General features: G+C 53.0%; 1 protein-coding gene across 1 annotated transcript in view; it reads left to right on the top strand.

Moving 5' to 3' along the window:
* The first annotated feature begins 8212 nt into the window (after positions 1-8212).
* Positions 8213-17737, top strand: part of LOC144937262 (EGF-containing fibulin-like extracellular matrix protein 2) — a 41158-nt gene continuing 31633 nt past the window's right edge. Inside the window, exons 1-3 of the mRNA XM_078864665.1 lie at positions 8213-8534; positions 10146-10194; positions 11998-12645. Coding sequence (XP_078720791.1) covers positions 8439-8534; positions 10146-10194; positions 11998-12645 — 793 coding nt within the window. The 5' untranslated portion in view covers positions 8213-8438. The remainder of the gene's footprint in view (positions 8535-10145; positions 10195-11997; positions 12646-17737) is intronic.

Here is a 17737-nt window from a genome sequence, read left to right on the forward strand (position 1 = left end):
GTGTGGGTGGCTTTCCTGTACACAGAATGTCCCAAGGATCCGTCAGGTCTCCTCTCAAACAGAATATCCAAGAATGGTAGTTTACCATCTTTCTCCACTTCCATGGTGAATCTGATGGATGGGTGTCTGGAATTGATGTGGTCAAAGAAGTGGTTCAATGCTGGGAGGCCATGTGGCCAGATGACGAAAGTGTCATCCACATACCTCTTCCACAGGGAATGACGCAGGGTGGATGTCTGGATGGCGTCTGATTCAAACTTTTCCATGAACATGTTGGCTATCACTGGTGACAAGGGGGAGCCCATAGGGATACCCTCATTCTGTTTGTAGAAGGTACCGTTCCAGGTAAAATCGGTGTTGGTGAGGCAATGCCTAACCAGCGCAGGTACATCAGAATTCAATCCATGTTGGACTAAGTCCTCAATTATTGTTAGGGTGTCCGGTACTGGGACGTAAACAGAGATACTACATCAAAACTGACGAGGATGTCATCAGGAGATAGTACCATGTCCTTAACCATAGAGACTAATTGGGTTGAGTTGAGCACTGCCGAAGAGGTTTTGCCTGTGAAGGGAAGCAGAGTATCTGATAGAAACCGGGCTAGTTTGTAAGTAGGGGAGTTTATCGTCGACACGATGGGTCTTGGGAAGACCATAGAGTCTGGGAGGTCTTGCCGCCGATGGTTTTAGAGAGGGACGTTTGCTTGGTTCGATTAGGGAAGTCGAACTCGTGATGATGCTGTTGGTTTTTGTCGTTAGGCTTTTTATTTTTGTATTTGTTTTATTTTACTTTTATTAATTTAATTTTTTTACCTACGTGACTTTACCGAAAAAACCTAAGAATATGAATCCTTGCAGTCACGAAAGCTTCAAATTGTAGTACCGTTGAGGACGCGTTGACACCCGAGTAGAGGCACACGTATTTATTTCACAACAGTCACTGGGGACATACAGTACTGGAGGGGGTATCGGCCCCCTCACCCGGATAGCTGGGAACACACGGCTAGCTACCCCTAGCCTGCCTCCTAATCCTCCAAATACTGGGCTAGGGGAGGCTGTCTGGCCCGACACTGGTCAGTCGGGCTACGGTACCCGGAGTCCCAGAGTCCTGGCTCTGGTTCACGGGACCACGCCGCTGGCTCGGTCCTGCGCGCCCCTGACAAGGGCGGCGTCCCAGGGGAGTCCAGGGCTCTAGCTAGGCAGTCTTCGGTCTTCAAGAGTTTACTTAAACATTCTGCCCCGAGCCCTCTGACACATCCCCCTTTATACTCCACCCCCGCTGAGGGGTGGGGCCCCGGGCTGCCTGGTGCGGACGTTGTTGAGAGCACCCCCCCCCGTGCACTCACGTAGCCCCGCCCACTGTGTTTGTTTCCCATAAGCTGCCATGCATAACGGCTCTCTCTCTAACACCCCTACACATACAGCTCCTCCGTAACACCCCTACATCACCCCCCCCTGTACAGCTCGCAGCCGTCCCGGCTGCAACCTTGACAATAAAAGTTTATTCACCCCTCGATCCCCCAGCGTGTGCCTCATTTTTACAACAATAACGCAACGAGAAGAACAACAGGAAGGGAAAATAACCCGACGCACCCCACTGGCGATCGTAAAATCGCTGTCTGCATTCCGCCGAAGGTCCGTAGACCCCAGCCAGCAACTGCAGCGCCATCTGAAGAGTGGAGCGCTTGTCCCTCGGTGCCGACGTAAGAGCGGCGAGGGCGTCGCCGTCGAGGAGCGCCGGCAGCGCGCAGAGGGCTTCGGCGTCCGACCACCCCGCCATTTCTTGGTGCGCGAGGAAGCGCCGCTGGAACCCCCCCCAGTCGCCCTCCTCAGCTACAAACTCTTTCAGCGGGGGCAGCCTTTGGTGTAGCGCAGCGATCGCCGTGGAGGCCCGCGCTTTGCTGTCCCCGCAACTCGGCTGAGCGTCGGCACGAACGACAGATGGAATCGCCTGTCGCGCTGATGGTGACGCTCCGTCCGTTGGTGGTGACGTGGCAGCCCCTGCGAGGCCGATGTCGGACCCCAGGTTGAGGCTGGCCACGCCCTCGGCAGCTGCTGCGGCGATGGCGGGAGATTCAAAGTTGTAGTCAGTAGAAATGGCGGGAAGGCGCAACGGTCGTCGGCCGTCCTCGCCCCGCGGCGGTCCAGCAGCCCCCAGCCGAGTGATGCTCTCGAGTGTGGCGGCAGCAGCATACAGCAGCTCTGCCAGCCTCGCGTGCGCCAGCCGAAGTCCGTCGGATGGCGACTCCCCTTCCTCCCGATGCCCCGGTAAGGATGCATTCGGCCCCGGCTGCTCGTTGCCTCCATCAGCCGTCTCTGGCACCGCACTTCCCGCGGTGTCCTCCGCCTCCTGCACCCCGGCCCGAGCTGTTCGGCGCGTGTCCATGTTCGTTGTTGTTCACTTCTGTCACCAGATGTAGTACCGTTGAGGACGCGTGGACACCCGAGTAGAGGCACACGTATTTATTTCACAACAGTCACTGGGGACATACAGTACTGGAGGGGGTATCGGCCCCCTCACCCGGATAGCTGGGAACACACGGCTAGCTACCCCTAGCCTGCCTCCTAATCCTCCAAATACTGGGCTAGGGGAGGCTGTCTGGCCCGACACTGGTCAGTCGGGCTACGGTACCCGGAGTCCCAGAGTCCTGGCTCTGGTTCACGGGACCACGCCGCTGGCTCGGTCCTGCGCGGCCCTGACAAGGGCGGCATCCCAGGGGAGTCCAAGGCTCTAGCTAGGCAGTCTTCGGTCTTCAAGAGTTTACTTAAACATTCTGCCCCGAGCCCTCTGACACATCCCCCTTTATACTCCACCCCCGCTGAGGGGTGGGGCCCCGGGCTGCCTGGTGCGGACGTCGTTGAGAGCACCCCCCCCCCCGTGCACTCACGTAGCCCCGCCCACTGTGTTTGTTTCCCATAAGCTGCCATGCATAACGGCTCTCTCTCTAACACCCCTACACATACAGCTCCTCCGTAACACCCCTACAAAATCTAGAATTAGACCAGATTCCTGCTGAGATTTACAAACATGGAGGACAACCCCTACTAGAACACCTGTACTCCCTCATGGGCAGGATCTGGAATGATGAAGACCTTCCCAACGAACTGAAAGATGCCATCATTGTCACCGTCTTCAAAAAAGGTGACAAGTCAGACTGTGACAACTACAGAGGAATCTCTCTTCTTGCCACTGCTGGAAAAATACTGGCAATAATCCTACTAAACAGACTTCTACCACTTGCTGAAAAAATCCTTCCTGAATCGCAGAGTGGCTATCGACCTGGCAGGGGAACCTCAGACATGATCTTCTCAGCCCGTCAACTACCATTGTACATGGCCTTCTTTGATTTGACTAAAGCTTTTGATTCCGTTAATCGTGATGCACTATGGAGAATCCTTCTGAGATATGGCTGCCCAACAAAATATGTTAAGGACCTTCGTCTGTTGCATGATGGTATGAAGGCTGTCATCCTCTCTGATGGTGAAATCTCAGAGCCAATCGAAGTAAGGACCGGTGTGAAGCAAGGCTGCGTTCAAAATAAAGGTTTTTGGGTTAGATCGCGATATTTATGAATGTGTGCAACCCTCCACCACCCGACGTTGACAAAAGCCAAATATTTCACTAATTTAGCCCACCGGTGTGTTGAAAAGTGGATCCATAACATTTACAATTTGAGTACGATGTTTTGCTGAAAATTACATCCAGCATCTTCGGGCGATTTGCCAGAATAGTGAAGCCATCCACCTGTTTCCGGTCTTAAATAGTGCAGTATGACGTCATCATTGTTGAACCCCATCAGGATTTGAGGTCAGAGGCGGAGGTGTGGGTAGGGGTGCATGCAATTACGTAATATATCAGTAATCGGCCACTTAAATTTCGATTTAAAGCTTTCGTGACTGCAGGGATTCATCTTCTTGGTTCTTTCGGTAAAGTCACGTAGAAGGGAAGTAATAAAATAATAAAAATTATGTTTTATTTTTATTATTTTATTACTTCCCTTCTACGTGACTTTACCGAAAGAACCAAGAAGATGAATCGGCCACTTAGCATATGACTGACCTGTAAGGAATTGCAATGTATTGTGTATTCCTTAATAATACACTTCCAGGCTGCGCTGAGTCTATAGCTATCGCAGCGATTAAAAGTATTAGAATTCTTCTCAATTTAAATTGATTCTCTAACTAATCTTGGCTAGCAATTATTAGTTCTGCATAACACTTCAACGTTATCAAAATCAATTGAATGTCTTTGTTGGCAACTCTGCCACTGCTGACAGCTGTGTTTGGGATAATTTAATGTTCCTTTGGTGTTATCTTAGTCTTACGCTAATGTTACGTCCTGTCTGCGTAATTTCACCAACTCTTTTCTCCATCTTGCTGGCGGGAATGCTTCATCTGACAGAGAACAGACTTCCCAGAGGCATACATATTACATATAGGACAGACGGGAACATATTCAACATCAACCATTTCAGAGCCACGTCAAAAACATCAATCACATCCGTTATTGAGTTCCAATATGCGGATGCCCAAGTCAGTGACTGCGCAGAAGCTGACCTTCAGGTTATTGTCAACATATTTACAGATTCTAACAGCAGGATGGGTCTAACATTAAATACCAGCAAAACAAAAATCATTTTTCAACAAGCTCCGGGAGGACACCTACCACCCCCTTACAGTAATTACCAACAATGCAATACTAGAAAACGTTCTCAGTTTCCCATACTTAGGCAGCCATCTCTCTAGCAATGTCTTAAGTGATTATGAAATCCAACATCGGATTGCCCGAGCTAGTGCTGCCTTTGGCAAACTTAAGAACAGGGTCTTTGAAGACCACGACATTATCACCAAGACCAAAGTGTCTGTGTATAACGCTGTGATCATTCCAACCGTCTTATATGGTGCAGAAACTTGGACCACTTATTGTAAACACGTAAAATCTCTCGAAATGTTTCATCAACACTGTCTCATGAAAATAGTAAACATCACCTGGGAGGAAAGACAAACTAATATCAGTGTCCTGGAGCGATCCAACTCATCCAGCATAGAGGCCATCATGATGAAGTATCAACTCAGATGGGCAGGTCACCTTGTGAGGATGAAGGACTCGAGGCTTCCTACGCAAATCTTCTATTCCCAGCTCAGCAATGGATCACGTACCCCCGGAGGTCAAAAGAAACTTTCCCATGACAACCTTAAAATGCACCTCAAGCAATGCCACACAGATCCAAACAACTGGGAAATCTATGCTCTTTATAGACCATCATGGAGGGCCAAAATAAACAATGGTACTCAGCATTTGGAGGCCGAGCGAAGAGAGTTGATAGCCATGAAAAGAGCATGCCACAAAGGACATACACCAGAGACAGACACAACAACGAGTGGGAGCTCCAGGATGGACCAACCATGCCCCCACTGTGCCAAGATCTGCAGGTCACGGATTGGCCGATTCAGCCATCTCCGGACCCATGGTGTCATGGACAAGTGACAGCTGGAGGGAAATCATACTCGACTACGAGGGATCCCAGAAGAAGAAGAAACCCACAACATTAAAAATTAGAGTACGACGTCTCACCGGTAATTACAACTAACATCATCAGGTGACAGCCAGAATTGCCATGCAGGTGTCTGGCCTATGGAGCAGTGTAATGGCGTCCCCTCCTGGTCACGTGGGGAGTGGCATTCATGACCCACAAGCTCGACCACACTTCACCGCTGGAGCGTCACCGCCACCACCTCATGGGCCAGTCCACACTGTGCGGCGTCACCCGTGGGTGGCTGCTCAAGTCCACTTTTTCTTCGCAAGATGTCGCTAATCGGAAACTCGCCATGCGCCCTCCGCCATCTTCACCAGCCCCTGCCTCCACCCAACAAGGCCTCCACCTAGGACTGATCGAGAAGTTCTGAACCCCTGATGGACTGGGACCACTTTACCTGCTGCTACCGGGCAGCCTGTCTTTTAACAACGGTCGTGCGATGACGCCACCCTGTTGTACTTCCCCACCGTCTTTGGGGACGACGCGTTTGAGGCTTGCGACTCCATCCCGGCGGGACAGTAGACCACTCTTGCCGACGCATACAAGGCCATGGCAGAGATATTCACCACAAGGGTTGTTACAGGGTGCCACTTCTGGGGACGGACCATGGCCATGGAAGAGACTCCCATGGCCTTCACCGTTGCCCTCCACCTCTTGGCCCAGAAGACATACCTGACCATGAATGACGTGAATCTGGAGGGTGTGGTAGTCGACTGCCTGGTCAACTACGTTGCCATCGTTGAGGACCACCTCAATGATGGTCACGTGGGTTACTGAACAAATCGATGTGCACACGTGGTGATGCACCGATCGGCGACCGTCAAAATGGTCACCGTGCCCTCTCCGGGCCACCTCCACTGCCGTGCACCTCACTAGTGGCAATGGGAACTCTCCAGTGTGTGACTGTGGTTATCCAGAACAGACCATGCAACGTATAACAACACAATGTCCGATCCACAAATACGAAGAGATATCATGGTGATACACTCCGGGTTGTCTGGCTTGACCACCTGAATGTGAAATTGCAGCTGTTGTCTCTACATGAATATCAGACATACGAAAGAAGAAGTGGCAATGCACATTACAGATGTTCTGACCAGCGTCCTGTGAGAAGTATGGGAAGAGCTCCCAGACACACAGCACAGGGGCCTTGTCCACCGGGGTTACCATCCCCAACAGCCACGGCCGGCTGCAGGCTTCTTAGTCCTATCAGGCGGCCGTCGTTTATCATTGGTGTGGCCAGCTGGGTCGGGTCCCAACGGGTGTCGCTGAGGCAGGCCAGCGACGCCAATCCATACACGCCTGCTCTCCCCTCCGCCACTGCCTTGTAGCCAGAACCGCCGTAGCTGGCAACACCGTTGTTGCCCGTGGGCCGGTGGTCACCCATCGCCTTCACGTCTGCCACGAGTCTGCAACCGCCACCTACACCACTGCCACTGGCCGCGCCATTGCCACATGTTGCTCCGTGGCCGCCTTTCAATCTTCCGGTCACCGTCCTCTCTTGCCGCCCACCCCCACCGATTCTGCCTGACATCCCACGGGCGAGTGACCCGCAAACCGGCCACTCGATCAGAGCTATCTCACAGTGGAAGAGGCTCCAGCGGCAGGTGGTGGCCGCGGCGTTGGGCACAGCCTTCATTGTGAGGCCCGATCTTTGGGACTCGTACTAAAATGTCACTGGTACATCCGCTGCACTAATTGACCACTCGCTCTTCAACTCGCTCCCTCAACACCAGTGGTAAGCACTTATCAAGGTCATGGGGCAGGGTAAAGGTCAGCATCTCTTTTGCTGACATCACAGTAGACGCGCCCGACCACGTCTCTGCGACCCTCCTGCGTGCCGTGCCCCTTTTGGGAACTGACTTCTTATTCTGGACGCCTCTACGAATGAATGCGCCGGAGAGTCACTTTGGAACACCCAACAAGATCACACACCCTTGCGGAGTCCGGCGAATGCCGACGCTACCGGCGAGGTGTAGGCGGTAGTGGTCTGTGACGCGTACATGCCTCCGGCCACACAAATGCTTGTACCGTTATACAGTACCGCGCTCCCTTCGAGGCCCCCCATCCTCATCTCGCCCACGCGGTCTGCGGTCGGTCGTCTGGGCCTGGTGGGAGGCCGACATGCTCCTCCACTGTCATCAGGCAGAGTCTGTTTCTACAGGTCCTCAATGCTACTGCGGACGAGGGCGTCACGATGCAGTCCGTAACGACACGAGCACACGGCTCCACGTTGCCTGCCGATACGATGATGATGAGCGATGAGTGTGGAATAAAAGCACTGGAGCCGTTCCTTATCTGTCTCCGCGTGTTGATTGAGGAGAGTGCCTGCTGCAGTACGATACTGTGCGACAGCTTACGAGCTAGCGTTGATCAGTGAGGTGACAGCTGAGGGGAGGTTGTGGAGTGAGGGAAGGGGTAAGGGCAGGGTGTGGAGTGAGGAGAGGGAGTGGAGTGAGGAGAGTGAGAGGAGTGAGGGGAAGGAGTGGAGTGAGGAGAGTGAGATGAGTGAGGAGAGGGAGTGGAGTGAGGGAGGGAGTGGAGTGAGGAGAGAGTGCGGAGTGAGAGGAGTGAGGGGAGGGAGTGGAGTGAGATGATTGAGGAGAGAGAGTGGAGGATTGTGGGGAGGGAGGGGAAAAGGGCTAAAGGGAGGGTGTCGAGTGAGAGGAGTGGCAGAGAGAAGGGTGCGGGATTGAGGGGAGTGAGTGAGTGGATGGTGCAGTGCGATGGGAGGTAGCGAGGGGAGGGTCGTGTCGCCCTCCCGGCGCGCCACGCGCTGCTTGCTGTCTGCTGAGCGGAGCAGGGAGCAGGGCGCAGTTCACAGTCGTCCCGCGAGGAGGAGGTGCAGCAGAGTCCCGGTCGGAGTCCCGCGCCTCGCAACTCCCCGAGCTCCCGAGTCGAGATGGGCACCGCGCTCCACCCTCTCGCCGCGCTCGCCGCGCTCTGCGCGCTGCTGGGCTCCACTGTCTCTCAGCCAAGCCACGAGGCACCACCGCAGGTAGGAGGCCTGCGTGGCACCGCAGGTAGGGGGGCGCGTGGCATCACCACAGGTAGGGGTCCGCTGGTCGTGCAGTGCGAGTTGATGACCTGGCACATCAACTCGCACAGCAGAATTTCCGTTTACAGTAATTGTAACCTTTGCATTCACATGGCGTTGCTGGATTCCCACGGTTTCAGTTGGGTACACGGCGGAAGAGGCGAACACGATGCCATGATTATCAATTGTTATTTATCATCGCCACCCTTTGATCGATCGTCATCAGCTGTTGCCCGACTCCTGAAACTCGCCGCCACGACGTGTGGATTACAATCGTAGTCACAACAAAATAGAGATCGCAAACAGGGAAGGGGCCCAGAGAAGCGTGGGTAGATGCATCGCACCCGTGGGCTTACATCAAGAGGCGATGTGGAACACGGGGATTTAGAGAGCACACGCAGGTTCATGACATCATCCATGGCTCAGGCGGGATGATGGATCACGGTCAAGAATAGTGATGGAGTGGCAGCGAAGGAACGGAACGCGCCGGAGAGGGCGTTGAGCGTGGAGACGGAGCGATTGAATCAGTTCACCTGCAGGTGGATCGTTGTTGTATCGTAAGATGGCGAGAAGTGGTGGCGGCTTGGGGAGGCCTTCATCCAGAAGTGGATTGAACATAGCTGATGATGATTCTCAGTGACGAATCGTTGTAAATGTAGCGAGGTGTGCAGTTGTTGCCTCGTGAATACCACGGCTTGTATTCTTGTAAACGATATTCACACGGGGAGATGTTACGCGTCACGTTTTGTAATCGACCGTGGTTCACCCCCCCCCCACCTATTCACGATGCCGTGCTGGGGATGAAGGCTCGGCGAGCGATCATCGATGTGGCAGAATGCGATTTTTTTAACTCGCCAACTGGAACGTTGCAAAGTTCAAATCCCAGTCGGGGGTCCAAGCGGCCAGTTTGCGCCTGTGGGGGGGGGGGGGGGTTTCTACGGAGAAAAGTGACTCCCCACCCGAGGAATTTGGAATTTCCTCCACTGGCTCTGGGCCTCCAGCATGGATGAGCACCGACTCTTCGCGTCTAACAGGGCAGAAAGCTCGACACGCTCATCAGTCACACCGTGGCCTCGAAGGGGAAACCAAAACAAATATAAAGCAGGCGATGTTTCAGGCAATGGCCCTTCTTCTCGTCTGTGTAGCGCGTGAATGGAATGGTCAGAGAATGGAGAAGAGGTGGAGACTGCACTTTTACACAACGCGGCCTGAGTTAGATTTCAGCCAATGTTTCCTGATGAACAGTTTTTCAACTGGCCTTAGCATAGTAAAACGCTTAGCTCAATGAAGAACGGGCTACCCCCTTCAATAACTATCGAACAGTATTCCTAAGTAAATAGACTCGTTTACATTAAACAAAAATACAATTATAAAATGTTCCCGCCACACTGCATTTTGGTGTGTCCGTTGCAGTGAGGTCAATGGAAATACCATTCGCACAATCTACCGAGCGAAGCGTTCGCCTTGTGAGCAGCACTCGTGCGTGTGCACGGGTACAGCACGCGGTGCTCTTGCTTTGTGCGTGCGCGTGTGGGACACCGCTAATTCTACGCGTGTGCATCGCGTGCACAGGACTGCTCCGAGGGCTACGAGTGGGAGGACGCGACGAGTGAATGCAGAGGTACCCCCCTCTCCGCCAGCCGGTGCCATACATCACACTTCACGGGGCTGTGTGAATGTTATAACAGTGCCAGTGTAGAGGTTTTGCGCACACACGTACTCGGATGTCGGTGAATTAGATGGCACTGTCATCGGTGTTGAAGTGACACGGGCCTGGTAACTACATGATGCGGTGAGAAAGAAGTGACTTGATTTTATATCAGTCATCTTGGTTTCGTTATCAGCCTGTCCATGAAACTCAACACGAGACTGCGATCTTGCAGACTGTCGAGGTTGCTGAACGCTGTGCATAGAGAACAGCATCAATCCATAGGCACTGAATATGTACCGAGTCTGAACTTGGCTCAGATGTCTTACTTGCGGGTTTCAATGTGCGCGTGTGTTTTGTGGTGCAGTGGATATCGCACTGCATGCGTTACAGAACCCGGTGCCCCGAGTTCGATTTTCGGCCATGGCCAACATCGGTAACAAATACCTGAACCGTTCCTGGGACTCCCCTAGGTCGACTCAGCCTTAAATTAGTACTGTACCTGGTTTGTTGTACGTTAAATGTCAGCACTGGGGAAATAAAGGGGACTGGGGAATGGCACTGGCTACATCGCCACCTTGTCCGCCATGTTGGCCTTCAAAGGTGCTTGCTAATTGCACTGCCCCAAAAGCCTACCCAGGCTACACGAGGGATCTTTGTTGTGTTTCCATGTGCATGCGTTTTGTCTGCATCTGTTTTGTGCGTGCATGTGTGTGTCCGTGTGCTTTTGTGCACTCTCTTCACGTGTGTGCTTGTTTGTGACGTCACCGCCCCTTAGTGGCAAACGGCGGATGTGAGTGCACACATTCGCGTATCTGCTTGTGCGGGTTGTATAGAATCCGCCTTCACAATTCCGTAAAGGTAGGTCGTGGCCTAATACAAGAAACTCATTCGCAATTTCTATAAATGAACAGAAGTAATATATATCAAACTGTGTCCCACAATGCAATGTCATTTCAACGTCTAAATGCCATCGCAACTCAATAAGCTTAACAAAGCTGACTTATCACTGAAAATAAGTAGCAAACATTGTTCGGTAAACTTCAATAATTCTATCTTAATTCTATATCAACAGTAATAAACTCAACATAAAACACATGCTACATTTATACAACCGACTATATAAAATCCTGGGTTAAGTTTCCAATCAGTAAATAAAACAACTCCAATAGTAAAACCAATGGCAAAAATTTAACAATTTATAATCATACGACGGCACGGCCTTGCGAGGAATCGGAGTCACCAGACTGGAAGCGGAAATGTGCAAGGCTTCAGACCAGACTTAAACATTCCGCCAAATGCAAGAAATGTGTTGGGAGGGCTTTCCAACGGCCTGCTTCCGTCACGTTTCCCTTGCGCCGTCTGAACGACGGCGCAAGGGAAACGTTGCCGCAAATTGCCAACGTGTCCCATGCCCCTGCAAGGTTATTGGCGAATGTGTCGAGTCTTTTTGTTATTCGTGCCCCGACTATTTACATCAATATTTTTTCAGTGCCTTAGATGCCAAGCAGTCATTCGTGTTTGTTCGTCGACCAATGTAAACGCCATATCTCTAGCGATGGCCATGTGGGTGCATGTGTATATTTTCACGAGTTAACCCACGGCTTTTTTTTTGCAACTCAGCTCGCCCCATTTCAACCTCCCCCCAACATGGCCCCATTGATTTGTTTTCCAACGAGGCAGAAATCACACGTGAGCCAGCCCCAAAAGCCATCCCCGAGGGAGCCACGCGCGCTGGTTCACTCCTGCGTCACGCTGTGTGCTCGCTCCTTACAGATGTGGACGAGTGCACCGGCATTCCAGATGCATGCCGCGGCGACATGATGTGCGTCAACCACTTCGGGGGCTACATGTGCCTGCCGCGATCGGCGCTCGTCATCACGGGTGGTGTGCAGCCCGGCGGCATGCAGCTCGGCGGCACGGACCTGAGCGGGCCTCAATCTGGGCTTCCAGGCCAGGGTGGGCCTGAGCTGGGCACTGGGCAGGACACTGAAATTGGCACTCGAGGCCCAGCCACATCGGGGTTGGATGGACCACGACCAGGTGGACCTAGGCCGGGCGGGTCTAGACACGGTGAGCCCAGTCCTGGTGGATCCAGGCCTGGTGGACCTCGGCAAGGAGAACCGAGGCCAGGCGTACCGAGAACCGCTGTGCCGAGGCCAAGTGAACCTAGACGGGATGGACCTAGACCTGGAGGGACTATAATCGTAGATCCAAGGCCAGGGAGACCAAGATTAGGTGACGCTAGGCAAGGAGGCAGTAGGCCCGATGTTATTGGGCAAGACTTTGAGCAGGACAACGACTTCTCTGACCAAGGGCATCGACCGCAGCCTCCAGACGTGAACATTCCAGCAGAAACTCCACTTCCCCCGCCCACTTCTCGCTGTCAACTTGGCTACAGGTTGTCCGAAGGATTCTGCATAGGTAAGTTGTCCTCACGTTTTCTCACTCAAAATTGCTGGAGGTGTCATGTTGGCCGGTGACCAGGGTGGCCCTGGGGCTGATGCAATGTCAGAGTCGGAGTTGCTGCTGCTGTCCCAATGAATGGCGTGGTCTACACGTGATCGGGCGTAGCGAGTAGTCATCCCAGCCAGTCACCACCAACTACAAAAAAAAACAGAATCAGTACCTGGTTGAATGATATTTTGGAACTTAATTCTGCATATTACGTGACATTTTCAAAGTAAATTTATTTGATTTTAACGTAATGCGCACATTTTTTCTACAGGGTACGTATGGTATTTCCACCTCGTGTTGATAAAAGGCTTTCAGTGGAATTTAGTTATGTCTGTTCATCTTCAGATGGCAATTTCCTGACTCGTGACAGTACTACACGGCTCGCTGTGAAAGTTATCAATGGACTTGTGATTTTTTTCGTCTTGTGCCATATAACAGTCTTTAGGCAACGGGTGGTGCATTTTGCACTGTAGGCATGATAATTTAAAGCCCTTTATTTTCTTAAAAGTAAAAATGTTGCATGCAGATGCTCGATCCACCACCTCTGCTTCCAAAGTGTTGTATTACAGGCAAAGCACCACGACGTTCAACAACAAATAAAAAAAAACGAAATCTGACGTAAAAAAAAATAAGGATATGAAAGCAGAAGTCATCAAATGGTACCCGTCATGCACTTTCACTGCTCAGGCTTTTTCCCCTCTGCCAGATCACACAGCTGCTGCACAGCAGACCCCAAAACTCCCGAGCTTTGCACTGAGAGTCTCCCACCATCTGGTCTAAGGCCTTCTGGTCGCTGGACTCGTGGAGACCTCTCCAATGTCCGTGGCACCAATCGGTCCCTGTCTGCTCACACGTCCCACTGAGCTCAGCCATATTTTTGGATTGTCATTTCTTAAACACCACGGAGTCATATTTTATATCGGATGTCTTTATTGAATATTCTGTCTTGGCACAGAATTGCCAGTGTCCATCTCTCAGACATATGTGCTCAAATGCCAACAACTTATTGTGGAGCAGCTTGGTTTGCATCCAGCTCTCGGATTCATACAATAATACGGACAGTGCTGCTGTGGCTGCCCTCAAATGCCCATTTCTTTATGTCGAGGTGCGTATTCTCAGTCACAGTTCGGCTCAGGCTTGGCTCTGGCTCAAGTGAGCCGGCTCAAAGTTCCGCTTGATTTGAACCGGCTCTGAGCGCGGTGCCATCCCTCGCTCGTGATGTCCACAAGCGGAGCCTGAGCCAAGCCACGGCTGAGCCGCTGGTGCATCTGTAGTACTCTTATGACTCGTTCACACCGGAGTTGGAGGCACACTTGTTTATTTAACACCACACGTTGTGACATACACACTGAGGGGGTATCGGCCCCCTCACCCGTCTATCTGAGGACACACCTCTAGGCTAAACCTAGCCTGCCTCAGAGTCCTCCTCTCGTGGACTAGGGGAGGCTATCTTGGCCCGACACTGGTCAGTCGGGCCCGGTACTCAGAGTCCAGACCAACCCTGGCTCTGGCTCTGGCACCACGCCACTGACTCGAGCCTGCGCGGTCCTGACAAGGACGGCGTAGCAGGGGGAGACCAGGGCTCTATCTGGGACGTCTTCCGTCTTCTCTTCTTAGCTAACCCAACTCCCCCTAGCCCCCCGATACATTTCCCTTTTATACCTGAGGGGTGGGGCCCCGGGGGATCGTAACGTCCGACGCGCGGACGTCGTAGAGGGCACCTGCCCGTGCACTGACGTAGCCCCGCCCACTGTGCTAGTTTCCCGTTGGATCCCATACATATCAGCTCGACACATATTCCCTCCGTAAGACCCCTACACATCTTTGAAAGTAACCGAGCGGCTCAAGTTAGAGCCGCGACTCAGAGCATGGCCCTCACACAAAGTGATGTCCATAGCCCATCGACAACCTGCCCTGCTAAAGCAATGCACCTCCTTCTAATTTCCCCCCCCCCCCCACCGCATTACAGATGTGTAGGACTCGTACTCGGCTGTCTTTCTGTTCTCTTTATTTTCCGCTCAACAGTCCACCTCTGCCGCGCCACCGCTCTGCGTCTCGGCGCGGCCTCACTCCGCTCCGCGTCTCTCTTTGCAGCGCCACCGCTCCGCATCTCTCCATGCCCTCACTCCGCTCCACGTCGCTCCGCGTCTCTCTCTCTCGCCGTGCCGCGTCTCCTCCGCGTCTCTCTCTCTCTCTAGGTCTGTCGACTCCCCTGCTATTCTACACTGCATCCTTCAGATGCATGGCTACCCCTGTTCACACACTGCCTTCTCGCTATCACTGTCTCTCTATACTCTACTCCATCTGTCGCCGCTAACCCACTCTATCTCTGCTCTACTACCGTCACCGCCTGCTCTGCGATTCCCCCAGGCACCGTCGCTGCAGCTCCATCCAAGACGCCGACCAAGACAAGCCGACCCTCTCTCCGTCGCGCTGTGGCTTATATCCCCACACCAATTAATCCCCATTAATTATCTCAACCCCCCGCTTATTACTCGCCCCCTGGCCCCCCGTCTCACGTGACCTTGTTATTGCCGCCAGAGCGATGCCAGCTAATAACCAATTACCCTCTTAGCCAATCGCTGACCTGTGTCCCCCCGGCTACCCCGAACACCTGTCTCACCACTTAACAACCCTCTCACCTAATGCCACAACAACAACCGTGTCCTCAGACACACCTCACTGTACTCTGCTTGCTCGCATAGCAACAGTGGAAGAGAATGCGTGGCGCGCTATAACTCAAGTCCTACAGATGTACTGCCTCATACGAAGTCCGCTGCCACTCTTCCTGCAGGATTTGCGATCCTAAAACATCCCGTTTCTCAATACCGCTGTTCACTTTGTCTTAGGAAAGCTCGGATTCTCAAGAGTCCAATGTCGGGCCTCAGTGCCTAAGATCGCCCACCCCTATACGCCTCCAGCCAAAGTCCTCTAGCCAACACATTTGCATCTTGTTGACTGACATGATGGGTTCGGTCACATTTTTACGCACCTCCGATTAGCACGGTTGGCTACGTGTAGTGCGAAAGCAGTTAATATTCACACATAAACCTACAGACTCACATAGAGACCCATAGACTCACACAGACATCCATAGTTTGTTGTCCTTCCCCCCGCACCTCCGATTAGCACAGTTGGCTATGTGCGGTGCGAAAGAAGTTCAGCATACATATGACTCAGCTGTCTGCAGTTCATATTGGTATACTGTACGAGGCGCCTCCACAGAATCTGCTGAACATCACTGCATTCATTCTGTTTGGGCAGCCTCTATGCGGCGGTTCTGTTAACGCTCAGTGCAGGATGCTGAGTGAGCTGGTACAGGGAGCGCTGGGGAGTTGGCAGGGAGCGCTGGCGCTTCGTGCAACTTTGTCTTCATCGGCGTCCCACCAAGCAACAGGGGCCGGTGCCCAGAGCGGTGGTGGTTGGGGGCGGCAGTGGCGCCCCGCAGTTGCGGGCTGTTGACAGGGGCGTGCGGCGCTAGTTGGTATTGGACCTCGGGAACAAACCGGGCCTTGTGAAGTGGGCGCCCATCTCACATACAAGCCCCCCCCCCCGTCCCCGTCCCTCGCTTTTAGCAGGGCGGTTAAAATTACACAAAATAAATAGAGGCGGATAAAAACTGCGGCAGTATAAATAAACATCGATCGCGTGGCGTGCCGCGCCACGAAATGTCCTAATGCACGCTCGACCCCCCTTACCGCGCTGCGGAGTTGGGAGACGCAGCGTGGAAAATCCGTCCACATTCCTCTGTCGCTCGGGGGCCACAGCAGCGCGCGCGTGCACGCAAAGCAACGCACCCTGCCACTCAAAACACACAGCGTGGAGAGAGATCCCTTTTATCCTTCACAGATAATTATCAAAGCCAGCAGGGCACCCACGCGATGTGGGTGGCGTGAGCGCAGCCACGCTCGTCCGCCTTGTCCCCTCCGGTTAGCGCATCCCATCGGACGCTCGAACGTTGACTGCGCCGACATTGCGTGAATCCCGGGCCACTTGTCACAGACGCACGTGGCCGGGAAGCGAACCTGGATCGTTGGCAGTGCACAGAGGCGTGGGCGAAGGTCCAGGAAGCAAGGAAGCATTAGTCAGTTGGGGTATCACCATGGGTGGACAACAGACGGCAAAAGGTCGATACGTGAAGAGATGAATGGGTCGGGGCGAGTGGAGGGGCTCGCAGGCTCCTCCGTTGGGTCGTCGCACTCCAGCTGGGACTCACTCCCCCCCCCGCCTCCCTCTCTGCATGCTGCGGGCGTCGGAATGTGAAATTATAAGAGAATTCAACAGGTGGATGCTCAGTCATCCGATTCAAATCGGCATTCTCACTGCACCGTCGAGCCGCCATCAGCGACATCGTGGAGGGACGGCCATTTGATGGGCAGCTCCGCAGTCCATATTCGGAAGCCACTGAAACTGTGCACTTTGAATTTCTTTAGAACCTCTTTGTGTGTTTAGTTTGTCATTATTCCCCTGCACCTTGGCTACGTCCGGTGCGAAAGAATTTCAACATAATACATACATGCGTTGTAGAGATGCCATACTAACAGAGATGGTGACAAGTCGACGCGCTGCGCTACAGTGATGATTGCGGCTCTTCAGTGATTTTAAGTTCAATCTGATTGTGACCTAATTTTCGTTCCATCTCGAATGCTGCTCCCCTGTGGTACATGTTCTTGGGGTACAGGTGCGTGAACGTGCCGTTCAAAGTCCCAATTCGTATCGTACCATAGATTGCCCATACATTAGGGCGTGTAGGTGTATATGGTAGCTCTGTATGAAAGCAGACATATGCACGGACACAAGCAATAGCGCACACATGTACAGTCGGGGTGCAGGTGGGTCGGGGTGCAGGTGGGTCGGGGTGCAAGCGGCTTGGGGTGCAGGCGACTCGGGGTGCAGGCGGGTCGGGGTGCAGGCGAGTCCATGCTGGCGGAACTCCCACTGCTATGCCTCCGAAATGCGCGCGCACGTAGTGTGTGTGGTTACAGTGGCTGATGTTATTTCAATATTGTCGAAATTAATCAAAGTACATATTTTACACCCTTGGCAGGAAGCAATATGT

The sequence above is a fragment of the Lampetra fluviatilis genome, chromosome 18 (assembly GCF_964198595.1).
Source record: "Lampetra fluviatilis chromosome 18, kcLamFluv1.1, whole genome shotgun sequence".
In the NCBI taxonomy this organism is placed as follows: Eukaryota; Metazoa; Chordata; class Hyperoartia; order Petromyzontiformes; family Petromyzontidae; genus Lampetra; species Lampetra fluviatilis.